At 38.9% G+C, this 19,692-nt stretch overlaps 1 protein-coding gene across 23 annotated transcripts in view; it reads left to right on the plus strand.

Annotated features, from left to right (window-relative positions):
- SORBS2 (sorbin and SH3 domain containing 2) overlaps window positions 1-19,692 on the plus strand; it is a 212,644-nt gene that overhangs the window by 145,399 nt on the left and 47,553 nt on the right. For 7 of the 23 annotated variants that reach the window (XM_070364400.1, XM_070364404.1, XM_070364415.1 and 4 more), the window contains 6 exons: window positions 237-281; window positions 2,779-2,968; window positions 5,090-5,204; window positions 12,989-13,147; window positions 13,852-13,935; window positions 15,912-15,968. In XM_070364400.1, coding sequence (XP_070220501.1) covers window positions 237-281; window positions 2,779-2,968; window positions 5,090-5,204; window positions 12,989-13,147; window positions 13,852-13,935; window positions 15,912-15,968 — 650 coding nt within the window. The remainder of the gene's footprint in view (window positions 1-236; window positions 282-2,778; window positions 2,969-5,089; window positions 5,205-12,988; window positions 13,148-13,851; window positions 13,936-15,911; window positions 15,969-19,692) is intronic. The other 16 variants (XM_070364410.1, XM_070364418.1, XM_070364422.1 and 13 more) reach the window with 5 other exon arrangements.

Consider the following 19,692-nt stretch of genomic DNA (forward strand, 5'->3'; position numbering starts at 1 on the left):
CCGTATGCTGTGAAGTGGGCAGCAGAGCAAAGCTGTTACAGCCCAGAGAAGTCAATTTGCAGAGGGCCAGCAAAACAAACCAAAACGTAATATTTGAACATTTTAAACTGGCATTATGAACTAGGCAAACCGTGTTAGCTTTCTAACAGATCTGTTGTTTCCCTGAAGTTCTGCCATCTCAATAGGATGTGGTGACCAAATCTGTATTACCATAATATTTATGTTTCATTTTCTAGATGATGACACAGACATGTATAATACTCCTTATACATATAATGCAGGTAGGCTGGTTTCCTTGCTTGCCATGAATACACTGTGCCTTGCCATGCGTGGAAGAACTTCCCACTTTTTTTTTAACCACTCTGAGTGCACGATTTCAGTTTCTACAATTAGGAAGATGCTTTTGTGCATGTGTCTCTCTCTTTCTTTTCTCAGCATGTGTAACCAAAAAAAGTGGATCTTTTCTCATGCAAATGAGAACTAATACTATTTTATCTGCTTCTTCCCCACTGTCAGTTTATTCTCAGCTTCAGGAATGTTTAACCAAAATATGAAGGACAGCAGGGAAGAACCTACTGTAATAGGGGTACAAAGTAAGATAAAGGTCTCCTTTTATCAGTAAAGAATCCTTACAATTGCGTCAGATCTTTCAGATTACACTTCACTATAAAACAAGTCAAGCAAAGTATTTTGTGACCCTGTCCATGCTTTTGCTCCAAATGCAACCATTCATAGAAAGCTTTTTAAAAATCCCAGTTTGCCAGACCACTCTTCTGACTCAGTTGCCAGTGGTCATGATGGAACGGCTTCAATCCTGGGCGTTTGCACTAGTGTTTCTGTGAGCTGGTGTCTTGGGAATGGCTGCAGGCTAGAATGAGGGGCCCCTAAAAAATGTTTCTGATTACAGCTGTCTTCTAAATACCACATCGGGGGATCCTGCACAGGGCCTCCAGTTACTTGCCAGTTCCGGGCTCAGGACTAGAGCACAGTGTCTGTATTCCCCTCTTATAGCAGGCTTGGGGGCCTACGTCCCCTTTGGCAGCTGTGGCCTCCTCTCAGTGTCCCCTGGGTCAGCCTGGCCCCTGAACTAGATGAGGTTGCCCTCTCTGTGACACTTGAAGGCCAGCACTTGGGCCTTTTTAACTGTTGAGGATTTTGCTACTAGCGTCCAAGGACAAATAGAGAAAAAAAAAAATACAAGCAGAACAAGCTCAACAAGCTGCAAGAATCTGGCTTTCAGCCCTCACTCCTCTAGATGATAACAGGCGACCGCCTAAGAGTCCCTCAACTTTTATATCCTGGTCAGAGGTACTCCCAACTCCCCTCTTGGGTTTAGCCTGTTAAAATGCAAAACCCAAATGAGAAAATTTCAAAGATCTTATTGACTTTATATGACAATTCATGAATCAGGTGGCATTCAATCTAGCAGACAGAAAGGACCTCCTAGGAGCTGAACACAAGGAAAGAATTTAAATAGGCAGAGGGAAGCAGGAACAAGAAGTCATACCAAGGAGAAAAGCCAGCACGTTGCTAGAAGGTCACTCTCCTTGAGGGGAGGGTAGAGGTCTGTCAGGCAGAGTGTCTAACTCATGCTGACCAGGCAATTTCTGATGGACTGGTTTAAGATTCTGTTTCTGGGAGAGTCAAAACTGTAACTAAGTTAAGTCTCGGTTTCATGACGTGGGGCTTAGCATGAGTGACTCCATTTTGGGTCTGTTTTGTTCTTAAAAAGCACTGTGGAACTGAAGCAAAACAAAGTGTAGAGACTGTATCTTATTTGTCATAGCCAATGTGCATGGGCTTCCAAGAGAAGCAGAGGAGTGAAATTAGTAATAGCTCAAAAGACTGAGGTGGCAGGAAATTCAGAATTTTTATAATTATTTTTCATACTGAGGTTTGCATCCATGAATAATTAACAAATTGAACAGCAGTTACCTATCAACTCACAGAGCCCTTTAGAGAGCTTTACCATTTAATCCGTAGACAAAGCAACTCTAGTCAGTCTCTTCCCCTTTTACTAACCTTGTATGGTGCTGTTCTATGCTTTGCACTTTCTGCCTCTTTTTTTCCTCTGCTATCTCCACAACCTCTTCCCCTACCAGCCCAAACCGATCCTTCAGGGCTCACTCTAGTGCCCTAGGTTTTTTATATCTTCTCCAACTATCAACCATCTTCTAAAATCTTAATTCCTAATATAAGTTTCCGCATGTGGCCTTTATCATATGTAACCAATTATTTTCAATCATAATTCTAATCATGTCTCTTTTCCAGAGATGTACTATGAGCTTATTGAGGGTTTAAGTTTCCTTATGCCTTGCACAGCATGTAGATAACTTGCTCAATATTTTATATGATTGTAATTAACATGTCAATTACTATATACAAATCAAAGCTTCTAAAGTAACAGAAGATAATTGGAAACGTGTTATTAGTTTACATTATCCTGGAGCAAATTTGCTAAGTATCTGTAAGTCTGTTTCTAATACCAGTCTGAATTATTACTAATTCCATAATAATTGATGAGGATTCACTGTAACCAATGCTTGTGCCTATAGTACATTAATGAATTAATAATGATTAATAGTATTAATCAATCAAGAGCATATCATTCAATGCATGCATTATGAGTATGTTTACCGATAATAATCTTGGTAAAATCATGGGATATTTTGTAAATAAATAGAAGAATTTTTATTTATTACAAATAGTTTAATGCACTTTAAAAGCGTTACTTGTCTCTGTTCTTTTCTTGTTCTGCCGTGCTGTGCTTCCCGACAGGCCTATACAACTCGCCCTACAGTACCCAGTCACATCCTGCTGCCAAGACCCAGACCTACAGACCGCTCTCCAAGAGCCACTCCGACAACGGCACCAATGCGTTTAAGGATGCTTCGTCCCCCGTCCCTCCCCCGCCCATTCCTCCTCCGGTTCCACCATTTCGAGCAAGAGATCGGTCTTCAACAGAAAAGTAAGGCTTTCCCCCTCAAAGTGCCCAACAGTGAGTTTAGGATAAAACTAATTCCACACGGCATTCAGCAGAAGAATCGGTGCTTACCTTACGAGATAGTTTGTGTATAACCTTCTACATATCATCTTATTAATCAGTAAAGGTGCCATGGTGACCTCCTCTATCAAGAGTGCAGCAAATACTTGCCTCATAATATCCTAGTCACCTTAGTTAGACTTGAAGTAACTGAGCGCCATCTCCACTCTTTGATCAATAAATGCATATGACAAACAGAAATAATGGACACCCACTCCCTTTGGCATAGCAGGTCAGAGACTATGCAGTTAAATTTCAGGTTCCCCAAACTGTTAGGACTATTAATGATTTAAAATTTCCCCTCTGATATCCAAAAGTACAGAAAAGGTTATTCATAAGTAAGGCATTAGTTAACAGGTGTCCACCTATGACTCATTTCTACACACTAATTTTAATTTCCCCACTGAAATAATTTATAGAAACTATTTAAACAAAAATAAAAATTTATAAACACACTTTTATTGTGCCATTTTTATTAGGATGATGACTAATAGCCCTACTTATAGGTAACCTTCATTGAGACCTCACTACAAGCACTCATCTAAGTACTTTTCCTGTATAATATCACTTAATTCTGAACACAACCCAATGAGACATGCTCTATTTTAAACCTATTTTAGAGAGGAAAAAAACTGTAGTTTCAAAAATCAAAGTAAGTTGCTCAACTCATGCAGCTAGTATGTCCAAGCCAGACTCACACTTGGCTCTGACTAAAGTCACAGCTCATTCCATACTAGCAATAATAAATAAAAATGTAATGATTATTTAGTATTAATGTGGTTATTAAGCATCCATCTAACTGACCCATTCCAGAAATTATATTCAACACCCTGCTGTACCATGAAGAGTAACTGACGATCAAATAGGTTACAAGACAGCACAAAGATAAGACATACATTATATGTGAAGAGATTCAACTTTAATGCCATCTCTTCATGATTATTATATGTTTACAGGTATGATATCTTAAATTTGAGAAATAATAGTCTAGACACAAAACAGTATCTCTACCATAAAGAACCAAGATTAACTCAGACTTAAATGTATTATTTGTCCTATATGTCTAGTAAAAATTAATCTTTCCTTAAGAAACATGGTAATCCCTTAACATTTTCTAGAATGCTTTCTTCTCTGCCGAATAGTGCTCATCAATTTACTAGAAAACCAGGACCTGCTTTCCCCTAGCTCTCCTGTCTTGCAGAATATGAGTGTCTCCAACCTCGCACAGAGTCAGAATTTCATCCTGTTCCATGGGCCAGAACTGCCCCCATCTATAGGCAGAAAATTCTTCTTCCTCAAAAGTGATCCTCCCAAAGGAAGCCTTCTTCAGCCTCAGCTACCTAGAAGAGTTTTACTTTTGAAGTCCCTCTTTGACTGCCTCTTGAAGGATGTTAGTTCAGGAAAAAGAGCTGACTCCAAGGTCTCCTATGCACAGAATAGATGCCAGGCTCTGGTTTCTCAAGGGTAAAACCATGGAGGGTCTAGCCTGTCACACAATTTGCTCCTACGGACAGCAACCCAAGTGAAACTTTTGCACTTTTTGCAGACAGACTACGATGCCATTTGCAAGATAAACAAGATCAAACACGACGTGTACATTACTCCCTGTCACTTCAGATCAAGGACGCCAGGTCACAGAGTGATGGGATAAACTCACAGGACTTAATGGCGGGTAGCCGCCACTTACTCTAAACACAAACATACACAGCTGCTATTTGTGACCCCGGGGTTCACTAGCACATCACTGTCTGCATATCTATTGCACAGACCCCTCGTGTAACGTACTGAACCAGTAGGAGGCACATCCTTGTAGGAAAAAAAACAGAGGAACATACAACATGAAAACAAAGAAATGGCTTTCTTTAAATCATTTATGTAAAACAGAACATACATGTGCTTTTTTTTTTTTCAGCATAACATTTTATCCTGAGACACTTTTAAAAAGTCTGTATCATAATTAACTTTGAAAACAGATATTCAGTGGTTTTATCCATGGCTTTAAGCATACAGAATGATTTTAATGTGTAACTTGTTGTTGATTTCTAGGCATGACTGGGATCCTCCAGACAGAAAAGTAGACACAAGGAAATTTCGTTCTGAGCCGAGGAGTATTTTTGAATATGAACCTGGGAAGTCCTCCATTCTGCAGCATGAGAGACCAGTAAGCACTTGTCATTAAACAGAATGCCAGTTCTCTAGGCTTCCTGGGTTCCCAAATAAACCTGAACTTCATATTGTTTAGCAATTTTTATCACCAAGGTAATTTATTTAGTTGGCATTATTAAAAAATCATGCTTGTTGTACATCATGACTTGTGCATCTTATCTCAGAATCAGAGATGCACTCACTATTATACTGTCCCTACCCACCAAATATAGGACTCATTGGCATGGAACTATAACTATGCCTAATCATGATCCTGAGTTTAATTTTTTTTTAAAGTAAAAGAACACTCAAATGCTGCACTAAATTGCCCATCTACATTGCCAGTGAGAACAATCATTCTTGGACCTCTCTGATACAAAGGGATCAAGCAGTTCCATCCCTTCGTTTCCATTATTGGTTTCTTAATATTTCTTTGACTTCAAGGGAAATTTTCCAAATGCCCGTTTTTATAACAATTGTTTTAATTGATTCTTATTAAATCTCTCTCAGGTTACCAAGCCTCAAGTCTCCTGACTGATTGTCAATCTAATGGATCAAGATTATATTTAACTTTGCAGCATTTTTTCCAATTATATGTTTTAATTATCTGCAAAGGAAAAGATCTATAAAGTTGAAAATAACCGCATGTCTCCTCTAAGTGCAGTTTAACAAACAGGCTCTTCCTTGGCCCTCTTAATTCCCCTAATCCTCCTTTCTGAGTCCTCTGCTTTCCCTCCTCGACCAATGCCTTCAGGATCTCTTTGAAATTATGAAATTCCTCTGCGTCATTTCTATCAAAACCTGCTTCTAGAGAAACAATTGTGCAGTTTACTCTTGTCCTTGTCTTGAAAGAATGTTAGGTGTCAGTGAACAGAAAATAGAGAGTTTTCTTTGTTAGTGTCTTTAAGAGTACCCAGGAAGCCACATCATTATATATAAGGTCAGCCCTGAAATTTGATTAGAAACCGTTGCGCACCACACCCAAGATGAGTGTCCTTGATTTAGTTTTCAAACCCTGTATTTATGCTTATATTCTTGAGAAACATGTTCCAGAACCTTATAATCACATAATTCATACAGGATATTTTTCTAAACCTTCTTTGCTTTTCTTCAAATTAACTTGTATCTTTTAGAGTAACAGGACTTTACCAGAAAAACTGAAAAAAAAAAAAAATGAACACCAATGAATTGCAGGTTCCACTGCAAACATATAACTCATTCACTAAGTTATATGATATAATATCATGATCTTTGAAATTTTTAGGATGAGAACTAATATCATGGTCTTTGAAATTTTTAGGATGAGAACCATGAATTCACCATTGCATAAAATGGAAAAGATCAAAATCATCATGCAATATGAGCCTCAGATTTAAATGTAGTTACCAAAACATTAATGATCATTCTAACAATGTCTGAGACCCTTAGGATGATGGGGATTGTTACTGTCCCGGAATGCTTTTGCAGCTTTGGTGTCAGGAAACAGGATTGATTTTGGAAGCTGTCCATCAGGATATTTCTAGTATTTACTCATGCAACAAAATTTATGAAGCACCACCTATGTGCCAGACATTGGATTAGGTGCAGGGGACATGGCAATGAGCAAGACATAGTCTTTACCTCAAGGAACCTGGAGTCTGTTTAACCAATATGCAGAGTAGACCCACATTTGTAAGAAGTAGACCATCTCCAGTGTGGTTAAAACGGAGACACGCAGAATGAATTTGCCCCCCTCAATAGCTTATTCACAGGCCCTGTCATTGTGAATGAAATGTCCCTTTAGTCATGTCTTTGGGTTAATGCCTTGAAGACTCCAAGTTTAAAAACAGCAATGACAAAAGCAGTAGCAATAGTTGTAGCTCCTTACTGAGCACTTACTTAAGATGTCAGGCCTTGTAATTCATGCCTTATTACCATATAATGATCCCAACAATTGTATGAAGTAAATGTATGGAATTCCCATTTTACAGGTAGAGAGACTGAACACTTGTTAAGCAACCTTGCCCAGCTTCCCGTGGCTGGTTAGCACTGCACCTGGAAGCTGAGCCCACAGACTCATACCTGGTGCATTTCATCACCTGCACAATGCTAAACTGCAAACACATTTAGCTAGTAGTCATTATCACCTTAATTAGATGATTTGATTAACTATTTTATAGTATAAGTTAATTTGTTCATTTATAATAAATTCGTGTCCTGGATTTATTTGACCAGCAACCTGGGCCCTGAGTATTGTAGTTAAGACACAAAACCAATACACCCAGTATACTGAACTAGTTCTAAAAGAAATGGAAAGATCTGGAGGGCAGGTGTGGTTGAAGATTCGGATATTGATAGCTCTCTGCTGCCACAGGAAAAGGGCAGTGAAAGGAACCTAGAAACTTGGGCAAAAGTGAGAATGGATATCTCATGAAGAAACAGAAAGAACCAAAATGTTTATGCCTCCTAAACAATTTTGCTGAGGGCCAGCCTTATGCAAGATGATCTCAGCCAGTCATCTGTATCATTTTGGCCAGGCTTTTTATTATAGGGCTCAGCTAGTCTAGTATCTTCTTCTTTTCATCAACCCTGAATCCATTCCAATTGCCTCTCTAAACCAGGAAAAAAAAGGGGGGGCAGTGGTGCCATAGGGCATGATTGCAGAGATTGGCTATGTCTTGATATTTTGATAGAGTTTACATAAGATTTGAGACTGTCTTAGACACACGAGAGAGAGGATAGGGAGCAGGTTTGCTAAATAAGAGGGATGGGACAGCAAATGGACAGCAGGTAAGCTGTGAGGTTTAGCACTCTCACGTCTACTCCAAGACAGTTTGTGAGCATTCCTTTGCTCTTTTCATCTTTAATTTCTGTAAAGTATACACCACAGCTAGGGTACTCTTTGCTTCTCTTTTGAGTTCCAAGATGACGCCATCATCTGCCCAGTCTTCCCAAATTGTCATCTTGGATTCCCCTCTCCCCAACCATCTCAAAGTCCTGCCTTCTGGAAGAAGCGCCACTGCCCTTCTCTGTCCATCTGGCCCACCACTGTCCACATCTGGATTACAATGTCAGCCACTAACTCATTTCCCTAATTCTCCAATCTCGTCTCCACACCATAGCTATGACAACCCTAGAAAGCCTCTTGCTCAAAACTTTCTCCTGGCTCTCAAGGGTTCTTAGAGCAAAGCCAAGTTCCTTAACATAATACACAAAAAACCTTGTAGTCTGGCCCCCCTGACCTCTGCAGCCCCGAGTATCTCCCTGCCCTTCCTGTCTCACCACATTACAGCTCTACAGAGAGCTCTGCATGCCTCCTCCCTGAACCTCTGTCCAGCTGCCCCTTGGCCAGGAATGCTCTCTCTGCCACCTCTTTCCTCCCGTGGAAAGTCCCATATCTCCTGCTCAGCCTGGCTCACTTTGCCCAGGGCACCACCCTAACTTCTAGACACCAGATGCCTGCTTCCCCTGCTGTGAGGAGCCCTCCTAAAGCACGCTGCACTGCCCCTCACCACCCTGAATTATAACAGCCTACTCACTTGTCTGTGTCCCTCATTAGACTTTAAGCTCCTTGAAGGCATAGACCATATCTGGTGCACCAGTTGAATCCCTAGCACCTAGAGCAATGCCTGGCACAGGGTAGGTGCTCAGTGAACACACATTGAATTAATAATAAGGGAATGGGGATAGGTTTTACCCTTGGAGTTAGTGGTCAAGTTGGTGGGATGGAATCCTTGTTCTGTTGCTTATCTGTGAAGTCTGTATGATTCTAGGGACGAAAGGCACCCCGGTCTCCATCAAAGCACACACGAGGGGTCCCACACACTGCTGTTAGTAACTGTGGTTTCCTGATTCCCTGGCACATGAAGTGGGGAGAGGAGACAGTGCTATCTGAACAGAAGTCCTCTCCCAGACCCTGGCCAAAGGGATCCTCCTCTTCCTTAGAAATCAATGGAATGTATATTCATATTCTTTAATAGGAAAGTAAAAATTAATACAGTTTTTTGGAAGTGCCTGCATTCTCAACTGACTATAAATTCAGGAATGACGATTAAATGGCCCTAATGTTTGATCTAGAAAAGTACTCTGCAGTCACCAAGAATTTATCTTAAACTGACTTGAACCACAGTTTATTCCACGAGACAATTATATAAACTCTCTCCTGGGATTATATTGATAAAAATTCTACATCCTCTCTGGCTTGGATATATTTACAGGTGAACCACGTTAAATTCAGTTAAGCACTGGTTTAGAACACCTTTCCCACTCCAGTACTCTTGCCTGGAAAATCCCATGGACGGAGGAGCCTGGGAGGCTGCAGTCCGTGGAGTCGCGACTGAGCGACTTCACTGTCACTTTTCACTTTCATGTATTGGAGAAGGAAATGGCAACCCACTCCAGTGTTCTTGCCTGGAGAATCCCAGGGATGGCGGAGCCTGGTGGGCTGCCGTCTATGGGGTCGCACAGAGTCGGACACGACTGAAGTGACTTAGCAGCAGCAGCAGCAGAACACCTTTATGCTTGAAAATAGAAAATAACGTGGAGATGTAATCTTTCTCTACGATAACTAAACCCACACATGATAAAGTGAGCAAACAATCACTGAAAATACAGTGCAGAGTTGAAATGCAACGTAAATCCTCAGTGAAGTTAAACTTCTTTAGCAGTGAAGATTGTCACTAGAAGCTTAAGCTATAAAAGTTGAGAGTTTCATCTGTTGGTTTAAATCATAAAAAATTGTCCTAACAATGTGTAGAGCATTTACTGTGGAATCTCAGTAAATATAAAACATAGTAGCCAATATCATTAAAGCTTAAAAATCTAATGAGCCTAAGTTATAAAGAACCAAATGACAGTGGCAATTTCTTTTTGTTCAGAACTGCAAATAGAAACCCCATGCCTGCAATAAGAATACTGAGAACAGGAGAATTTTTATAATCTGAAAAGCAGCACAATGCAACTGTAGAAAACAAACCTTGAAAAATAGGTTACCTTTAAATAAGAATTGTATGTGATGCATAGTTTTCAGTTTTCTTACACACCTTCCTCATGCGCTGTTGACCCAGCGTTCACTGTGAGCACAGGTGTGCTGCGTTTTTCACAATGAGACGAGACCCAAGGAGGGTAGAAAGAGGTGCAGCAGTATTGCGGCTCTTCTGTTGTCTTGTATGAGCATGGTTGTGCTTCCTAAATAGTTCTGAGTGTTAACATTTGTGTTGAACAATTGAAAACACTTGATTCACTCATGGAAAGTGTTGTTTTGTGGGATCATGAGTATGTCTGTCTGTCTGTGGGCTGACCATCCGAATGTGTATCCCTGACTTCCATGAGGCCCCTGTGTGCCTTAGGGTGACTCTAGGTTGCTACATAATACATTTAATTCTTGCCTGATTCAAAAGGTCAACCTCAGCAAAGAGAAAATTCCAGTTCTGCCACTTAGCATTTCTTTACCTGGCAGGCTCTGCTCAAGCCTGTGCCTTTCATTACGTCCCAAAGTTAGGGATAACTGCTAATGATCATTGTTCGGCGGGCGGTGGACAGGGGGGCGAGGTTCTCTTCTAATTTCTATTAGCATGTGCCCATTGAAACAGTAAACTGAAGTTTTATTCTACAAAATTATGTCATGGGAAGTTGGTGCTCTAAGGTGGGATGCGGGATGGTAGATAGTATTCTCCCTTTTCCCTAGTCTATCATTGAAATAGATTTCTATAAGTCAGAACCTAGTATATTTGTTTGCTGTATATATATACTTTTAAGGTGGAAATCAGAGTGAAGTTGTAACCACTGGAAAATATACTTATTTGTTTGGTAAATTTGCTGCCCTCTACTGTTCAAAACGTTTTTTAAACAAATGTTTTCTCTTAAGAGAAGCTTCTGTCTCCCCTTAACAAAAATAAAGTATCGTACATGAAAACAGAGATTATAAAATCAAGAATTAACAATATTATTAAAGGTGTAGCATGAGAAACAGCGAGATTTGAAAAAGTTAAAGATTATTCTCCTCTGGAACCAGTACTGGGCCTCTTACACACAGAACAAAATTACTGGAAAATTCTAATATCATTTACCCTAAAAATCAGCTCCAGCCAAACTATTCCACAACATGCCTACATGCTGCAGCTATAATCTAAATGATAATTGGAGAAAAATAATATTTTAGTACAATCAAAATCTCAATGACTACTTTTGCACTACCGACTCAGAAATAAATTGAAACAGGTTTTTCAATTAAGGAAATGGTAAATTAGTTACCAGAATATTTTCTGTCCATTTCATTACTTCTGAAATGTAAACCAAACATAATGTTTACTAAAAGGAGAATACATCTCAAGATATCTGCAGCATTTTTCATAGTAATCATACAGTGTTTTCCATAATGTTATAATAGTAAAGGATAACAATATTTGAAAAGAAAGAAGTCTCAGCACTGTGTTTGTCCAGGCACAAGCTTTGTGACACGGCCATAACTAGTATCATAGTGTGTTTTGACTCACTTAGCACCCCATCGTAAATGTGTTACAAGGTTACTACATGGTCTTTATCACTTTGTTCACCACATATTTTGGGTATTGTAGGCCATTTCACTCTTCTGTTATGATGTCTCAGACTTTTTCTATCACTGCCTGTAACTACTATCACAATCTCAGAAAATACTGAAATAAAAAGCACATCTGTTAAAAGACTTTGGATATAATTGATTATTAAGTACAGACCGTGTGTTATTAACAAGACTATTGGGAATGCAACAGGCCAACAAAACACTTGGACAAGCGAGGCTCCAACATTGGCTTCTGTTCGAATATGGCGTACCTCAGAGATTGTAGAGCACTTCTTCTGGAGCTGACGTGCAGTTACTCAGTGTGGGTCCTTGAGAGCTTTAGGGATTGGAAGAGACTATAACGATCCACTTTGAGGCTATGAGCACATCACAGACCTCTTGGACTATGTCCTCTCCTGGCCCAGGTGAATGGCTTTTAGAAAACAGGAGCTTTTTTTTCTCCCGACTTAAAATACTATCATCCAGCTGCTCCACATTTAATTAGTGTCATGTAATGGAGCAGGAAATGCCAACCCACTCCAGCACTGTTGCCTGGAAAATCCCACAGACAGAGAGGATCCTGGCCGATTACGGTCCATGGCGTCACAAAAGAGCCAGACACAACTTAGCCGCTAAACAGTGAATTCTCATAAAAGTCATAACCCACACGTAGTACTTTAAGCATCCCTTTTGAATGTAAAATCAGCAGCCTGAATCAGTCTGGTCAGGCATGTATTATTTAAAAGCATTAAGGATATTGCTGGGTAAAGTAAATGCTCTTTTTTTTTTTTTCTGTTATCAAAGCAATTGTATATATTTTCTGAACCTGCTTATATTTAACAGTCCTAGTTTTTGTGCCTTAAATATGACATTCAGAAACCACTGGAGAGGTGAAAGTCAACTATAAAAAAATTTTTTTCAGTTTTTCTCTAGAATGTTAACCAGGGTTGGATTTTCTCTCTTCCCCAACCCTTGACTGACCATATGAAAAACCCCTCCCCACCCACATCCATGTCTCTAGCTCAAGGTGGACAGGTAGGTGATACTTGGGGTATCATAAAACGTGACCTTTCTTCGCTTTGTGAAGGCTCTCCACACTGTCTTCAGTGTTCTGGATCAGTCCTAAATTATCTGGGGGCCCCTGGGGCATTTACTTTCCTGGAACGTTTTCTTCTGCCTGACTTAAGGCAGGGCACGACGCACTGCTAGCTGGCGTCCTGTTGGCTCCCACCAAGAACCTCTATCTAATGAATCAGTTTGTCCTTCACCCCTTTTTCTTGCAGCCCCCTCTCCCAACCACTCCGACACCTGTTCCAAGGGACCCTGGCCGGAAGCCTATTTCTATGTCACCCTGCGGAGAAGTAACTGGTAGCCCCTCCCCTCCGCCCAGGACCAGTATCCCCGCACCAAGCCCGTGCGCCCCGGCTCTCTCCCCCATCCGGGTGAGCTCCTTCCTTCTTTAACTCACGCCGTCCGTCGGGAAGTTCAGGTGTAGCCCTTGTTCCCCAGAAGCTGAGAAGATAATCAGAGGCTGGCTACTCACCGTCACCCCCCACCTTGCTGCCCTTTTCTCTCCCACTGAGACTTCCGGGTTCCTCATGTCCAGGGCCGCTAACAATCTCCCAGCACTGCTCACTCCTCCCCCGACATTGTATCTCTTCCCACGTACCCCCCCCCCGCCCCCCGCTGCCCTCCCCGAGGCTCTCCAAGTGCCTGCACCCAAGTCAGCTGTGAGCAGAAGGCAGGCTCACTCACTGGCACCCTGAGGGCAGGGGCGATGGAGGCACTCGCCCAGAAGAGCTACCTGGGGACGGAGTTGAGCCTGTTTTAATACCTTGCTGGGCTATCAGTGCTCAACCTCACTGTCACAGAGAGTCTGTCATAGTTTATGCGTCCAGCTAAGGAGAAAACCAGAAATGATGGCAGAGAAAACAACGAGGGCCTAAGTGACGCCCTCGAAGCTAAACCTTCATATCCTAAAGTGACTCATTTTACTTTACCTCCTCTGTTCTCTCTGGCTGAGATTTGTTGGATGAAAGTTGATGCATGTTTATGTGCGAACGTGTGTGTTTTTCATGCCTCACAGCGTTGCCCTCACTTAGCTCAGTGTGACTTTTCCTTCCCTTTTCCTTCACATCTGCTCCAGACTGATCGCATAAATCCAGATGACATAGATTTAGAAAATGAGCCCTGGTATAAATTCTTTTCAGAACTGGAGTTTGGACGCCCGGTAAGTGAGGCTAGACTGTTAATATAAAACAATTAGGAGAATGTTGTTTGATTTTTAAAACATAATTGTTATCAGAAGAGATAGGTGTCATTTAGAGAATAAGAGCTGAATTCTATAGACACCAAAAACCACTGAAAAAAGTATATTCTATATACACAAATTTGGTACAGCTTAGCTCACACTTACTTCTCTACCAAATGGTTAAACATGTTCAGACACTGCCTATATAGTTCTTTTTTTCCCCCACCAAATCATACATTAGGATTACTTTATATCGAATTGCAAATTCAAAATGTTGAACCAGTATCTGTCTTCCCATAGTCAGACAATTCTTGATAAAAGATTTGTATTTGTTTACAGTCCATTTAGGTCTAATTCAATCAGAAGAGCATCCCGTGAAATTTACGATAATAAAAATTACTATGATAATAGCTTCTGTTTGCTTTGGAATCACCAAGCACCTGCAGAGGGCCTGTTCTGTGTGATCTCAGAGAGACCTCACAGCATCCCTCCAGTAAGAAAAAGCCAGAGGCCAGAGGGTTAATTAATTTGCCCAAGATAGCAACTGGCAGAGTCAGAAGTTAATCCCAGACCTATCAAAAAACAAACAAAAAACAAACATCCTGGGAAATCCCTACTATAATATACTGCTAGAATATCACCACCATAAAATGTCTCATTTGGTCTTAGCATGAAAAGAAAGGGAAAAACAAGGAAACCCTGTGGACCTTGATTTCCCCTCCTGCTACTGAAAATCACAACATCTCTAGTCCCCAAAACCCCACCAATAAGAATTGCTTAGTCTGGGATAAAGAGTTGACCCAAGCTTCAAATAACAATTTCCTCTATCAACTCAAATTTTATTGGGGAAGTGCAGATGCCAATAGCCGTGCATTTGATGTCTGTCAACTACACAGTTTTTATACTTTCATTGGTGTTTCTGAATTTTACATGCCTGAAGAACATACTGAATGCACTGCACAGAAGTTTTAGTAAATCTTTCTTTTATCATATCATGTACTGATTTATACACTCATATACTGACCATGTATTATATACTAGGTGGTTATAGTGGTTAGTTCCTTTTATCCATTAAAATGCAAAGGAGACTTGATTAGACTCATTATATCTTATTGAACTGGATCAAAAGTGACTGTAAATGAATATAAACCAAATATTTTTTAGAATTTCTATAAGTAATAGGAAGAATATTTTCCCTAATTTGTATCTAAGTATTCACATAAATTGGGCTTCCCAGGTGGCTCAGAATCCACCTGCCAATGCAGGAGACCTGGGTTCGATCCCTGAGTTGGGAAGATCCCCTGGAGAAGGAAATGGTGACCCACTCCAGTATTCTTGCCTGGGAAATTCCATGGACAGAGGAACCTGGTGGGCTGCAGTCCATGGGATCACAAAAGATTAGGACACAACATAGTGACTAAAACAGCAAAAACTCACATAAATGCATTTCACTTTAGAGAAAAAAAATTTCCCAGCTTTAATTTAAATGTGTTGTCATTACTGTTGATTATAGACAGTTCACAGGGGATAGAACCAATTTCTGTTCTGAGCCTAAATTATCACCATTTTTCTACAATCATTTTCAGCTACACATGGAAACTCACCAGCATGCTATCCACCTGCTCCTTCGGTGTTTCTTTAATGTACCTTGCATTCCTCTGCGGCTAGAGACTAGGAGTGCTAATTTTGGTTTGATGAAATGAGTTTATACTAATCAAATCACTCGTGATTTTGCCCAGTGCTTGAAAATATTTGCGAGCATTGCACTCCTCCTCCTGGGCCCCCGGCCCCCGCCTCGCCGTTTTGCTCCGTTCGTGTCGCTCTTTTGTGTGTATCTGATGCTGTCGGCCAGGCTCTAACTGTTGTCACCTTTCCCACATGGTCATTCCTTGCTGCCATTGATTCTCCTCCATTCCATCTCTACACTTCTGCTTATGTGGTGCATCTACACCCAGCCTCCCAAAAAGGCTCTGGACTATGTTCAAGATCATTCTCCTCGTGTTTCCAATGAGGTAAAAAAACAAATTACTTTCTTTTTCAGATTTCTTTCTTGGGAGCTGTTACTGTGATTCTGAACATCCATGTTTTACGAGTCACTAAAGTATCTATAACCTGTTTTTTAAAATCTATCTTTGCACCATTGTGTTGTATCCAGTATCACTGCTTGGACATTAATTACATCACAGTTGTTGGCTCTTTAGGTGAACAATCATGCCAATCGCTACTTTCAGGTGAACTATTCAATGCATCCTGGTATCTGAGTGTGATAATCAAAAAGCATTATTGCTTATATCTGATTATACTGAATAAAATACTGCCAGAAATCTCCTCAGAGCCATTTTATCATCATGCTTGGAGGTACAGAATGACAGTTTAGACTCTTAGATGATCAGATTTTTTTTTTGGTTGCCATACTATGTGGCACAAGGAAATTCCCTAATCAGGGATCAAAATCACATCCCCTATGGTGGAAACATGTAATCTTAACCACTGGACCACTGGGGAAGTCCCATAATCAGATTTGTTATGTCTCATATATTCCTAAAATTTATTTCAATTCTTTCTTTTTCACAGATACAATTTCTAGATTTTAACATCAGATAAAATCAAGAATAGGACTGACAAATAATTGGCACACATGTTACGACTTCCTAGGCAAACATTACTACGCCCTTGGCAGACATTACAGATCCTTCTCAATGCTGTGATCCAGGAAGCCACTATAATAGATTAGATTACCACTGGCACATGAGATGAAATGTATTTTCCATCTCTGTATATGATGTTCATGACAATCTGATACATAAAAAAATATTATGCCTGGCAATGTAAAGTATTATTTGAATTAGTCAAAAAGAGTATAAGAAATTATACAGAGCCCAAAGCTTCTTCTTTGCAAAGAAGAATGAAATTATTTTGGAAAGTAGATTTAGGACTCATTAATAGACATAAACAAAAGTGATGGTGGTTTAAACATTAGCTAATAAGAAACAAAAAACCTCCCATGGGAATTTATAGTCGCAGCTGGATGAGAGCAAAGTGAATGAACTGGCTTTTGCAGTAGTTTTTACATAGTAGTTTCTCTGTGATCCTAAATAAATTAAAAAAACAATATTTTCATCAAAAAGTCTTAATTCAATTAAATATATTCAATTAGAAAATAAAACTAGTAGGAGACCTATGCTGTGGGATGTACTACTGACACATGATGGTGATAACTGGAATTGCAGGCACAGTTGCAGGAGAAGATACCCAACTATTTAGAGCAATCTGCAATTCCAATGACTCTCCCTGAGGTATGCATCAGAGTGTATGTTAAAACAGAGAAGTGTATAAATATTTATATATTAAATAAAAAGTTATATAGAATCTGAAGAAAGAGTATCATTTCAACATACAAACAAAGGATTTACTTCAGAATTCGATAAGGTCACATATTTCTCTTAGATATCCTGGCCAAATATTTCCAGGATATTATTAAGACAGTTCATTGAGAACTGAGATGGAATTCAGAGATCACCATGTCTAACCCACTCATTTTTCAGTCAAGAAAGGTAGAGTCCAACTATTTTAAGAAATACATTCAAAACTAGATGATAATATGATGGCAAATTAAAGATAGAAAACATCTCCTAAACTTCCTTTATACCATACTTCTTAGCACTTCCAAGAGATGTACTAAGAACTAAAACCTTTTAGATACAAATTATTTGTTTTATTTGTTTATACTATTATACAAGTTATACTATTCCTTAATAATTATAGATTTCTATAAAATACATTTCTATAATTAATATTACATAATAATACTTGGTGTAAAAATAGTAGAAAATTAATTTATGCATTCTGTAATGTTCATGATAGTGATGAAAATATCACATATAGACGCACTTGGATATTTAAACTGATTTTCATCTTCTCTTTGGGACTGAGAAGAGGGTGTTATTTGTTCTGATAGTGTATTAACTATATTATTAATTTCACATCATGGTTTTTCAGTGTTAAAAAATACTCTGATAAGGTACTGAATTCTGTCTCTAATAACCTCATGTAAAACATTTCTGGTAAAATTTGTAATTGATTGAACATCAACCTAGCTACCATTTTTTATTCAGTGCCTAGTATATGCCACGAATAACACATTTTTAATCCATAAGTATAAGTGAGAAACTGACATTAATAAGAAACAAGTAAGGATTTTTAAGCAAAGTTTAACCACATGATTACTTAGACTCAATGTCTGTACTTTATTAAATGCCCTTCATTTGGGTGTATTAAAATAATGGTAAAATGTAAATACTCAGTACATTATAATAGATAAAACAGGTACCTCCTCTCTGAAGACAATTTCCATTTCAGAATGAGTACCAATCATATATAAAGTTTTCTCTTAGTCATCTATCTAAACTTCTTATTGCTTCCTTATAATTTAATACTGAACCATTTCCTTTGAGCATACATCACAATACTGGTTTCAGTTTATTTTACCTTGTGGAAACCAGCACATGGAGGAATAATTTTAGCTTCTTAGCATAAGTCTAAAACACAATTTAACAGCATGGAGTCTTTGCTTCTTACACTATATTTTATTTCATATTACAATACTGTTTAGGCTCATCTCAAGCTAGTGATTCAAAGTTTCTGATCACTTTAAGGGTATTCTAAGAGTGTCCACACATGGACACTTTTTTTGACCAACTGGGCACTGTGGTTGGGTGTCCCATGAAAGCTGTGAACCACACAGATGTTCTGAGGCTCTTTGGTGCTGCTCTTCTGCAAACATGAAAAACTAATATTTATAAATCAGAATATAATTATCTGGTTTTATTTATTTACTTGTTTTCCATCCTTCTTATTTGTATTTATCTTTCCACCCTGCCAATATCCAATTTACAGTAGCAAGTTAAAACAGTCATTAAACTTACCCGGTTAGCAGACCAATTTTTTTTTCTATCTTTTTATTTGTTGAGAACCTCAGAATCTAAGTATTTTATATATGCTTTTTCTCCATCTAAAAAGAGGGAGTAGTATTCTCTTGCATAGGGATGCTTTGTTTGTTTGGGGGCAATTCCATTCTCATTCAGTATAAATGAAAATAATAGTTAATAGAAGATATTTTAAAGTTGTGTGTAATGGGGCTTGTGAGTATATATATACACACGTACTTGGTATGCATTTTCCTAGACATCCTAGACATCATACATCATACCACAACTACTTGCCTCTCAAATCCATGTCTAACAAAAAATTGTTAATATATATTTCATTGTATTGTTCAGAATGAAGGAGTATGAAAATGGTGTGTACAATAAGCATTTGGAATTATTTATCAAATTTATAGTATCTATTTTTCTTTGTTCTATATCCATGGACAACTGAAAGCTGCTTTTCTGACTAAAAGATTAAAAGTCCACTTTTAAAGAAAAGTTTATACTTTGATTCATTAAATATTCTATTTTAACCTAACCCTGAATGTAAATAATTGCAAAGATACAAATCTGTACCTGATTCAAGGACCAGGTAGTTTAATTTCAAACCGAATTCTGTGTTTTTTTATTTAAAAAGTCATGTTTATGTTGACAGACGAAAGAAGTCCTGCTTAAATTTTATGTCTACATAAAAATTACACCTGGCAATATGACAAAAACGTATAAAGATTTATGCTTTATAAGGATTGAATGATGGCTACAAATACTTCTTTAAACATCAAACCATTTCTTTATGTGAGAAATTTCT

Source organism: Bos mutus, chromosome 27, assembly GCF_027580195.1.
Source record: "Bos mutus isolate GX-2022 chromosome 27, NWIPB_WYAK_1.1, whole genome shotgun sequence".
Taxonomy (NCBI): domain Eukaryota; kingdom Metazoa; phylum Chordata; class Mammalia; order Artiodactyla; family Bovidae; genus Bos; species Bos mutus.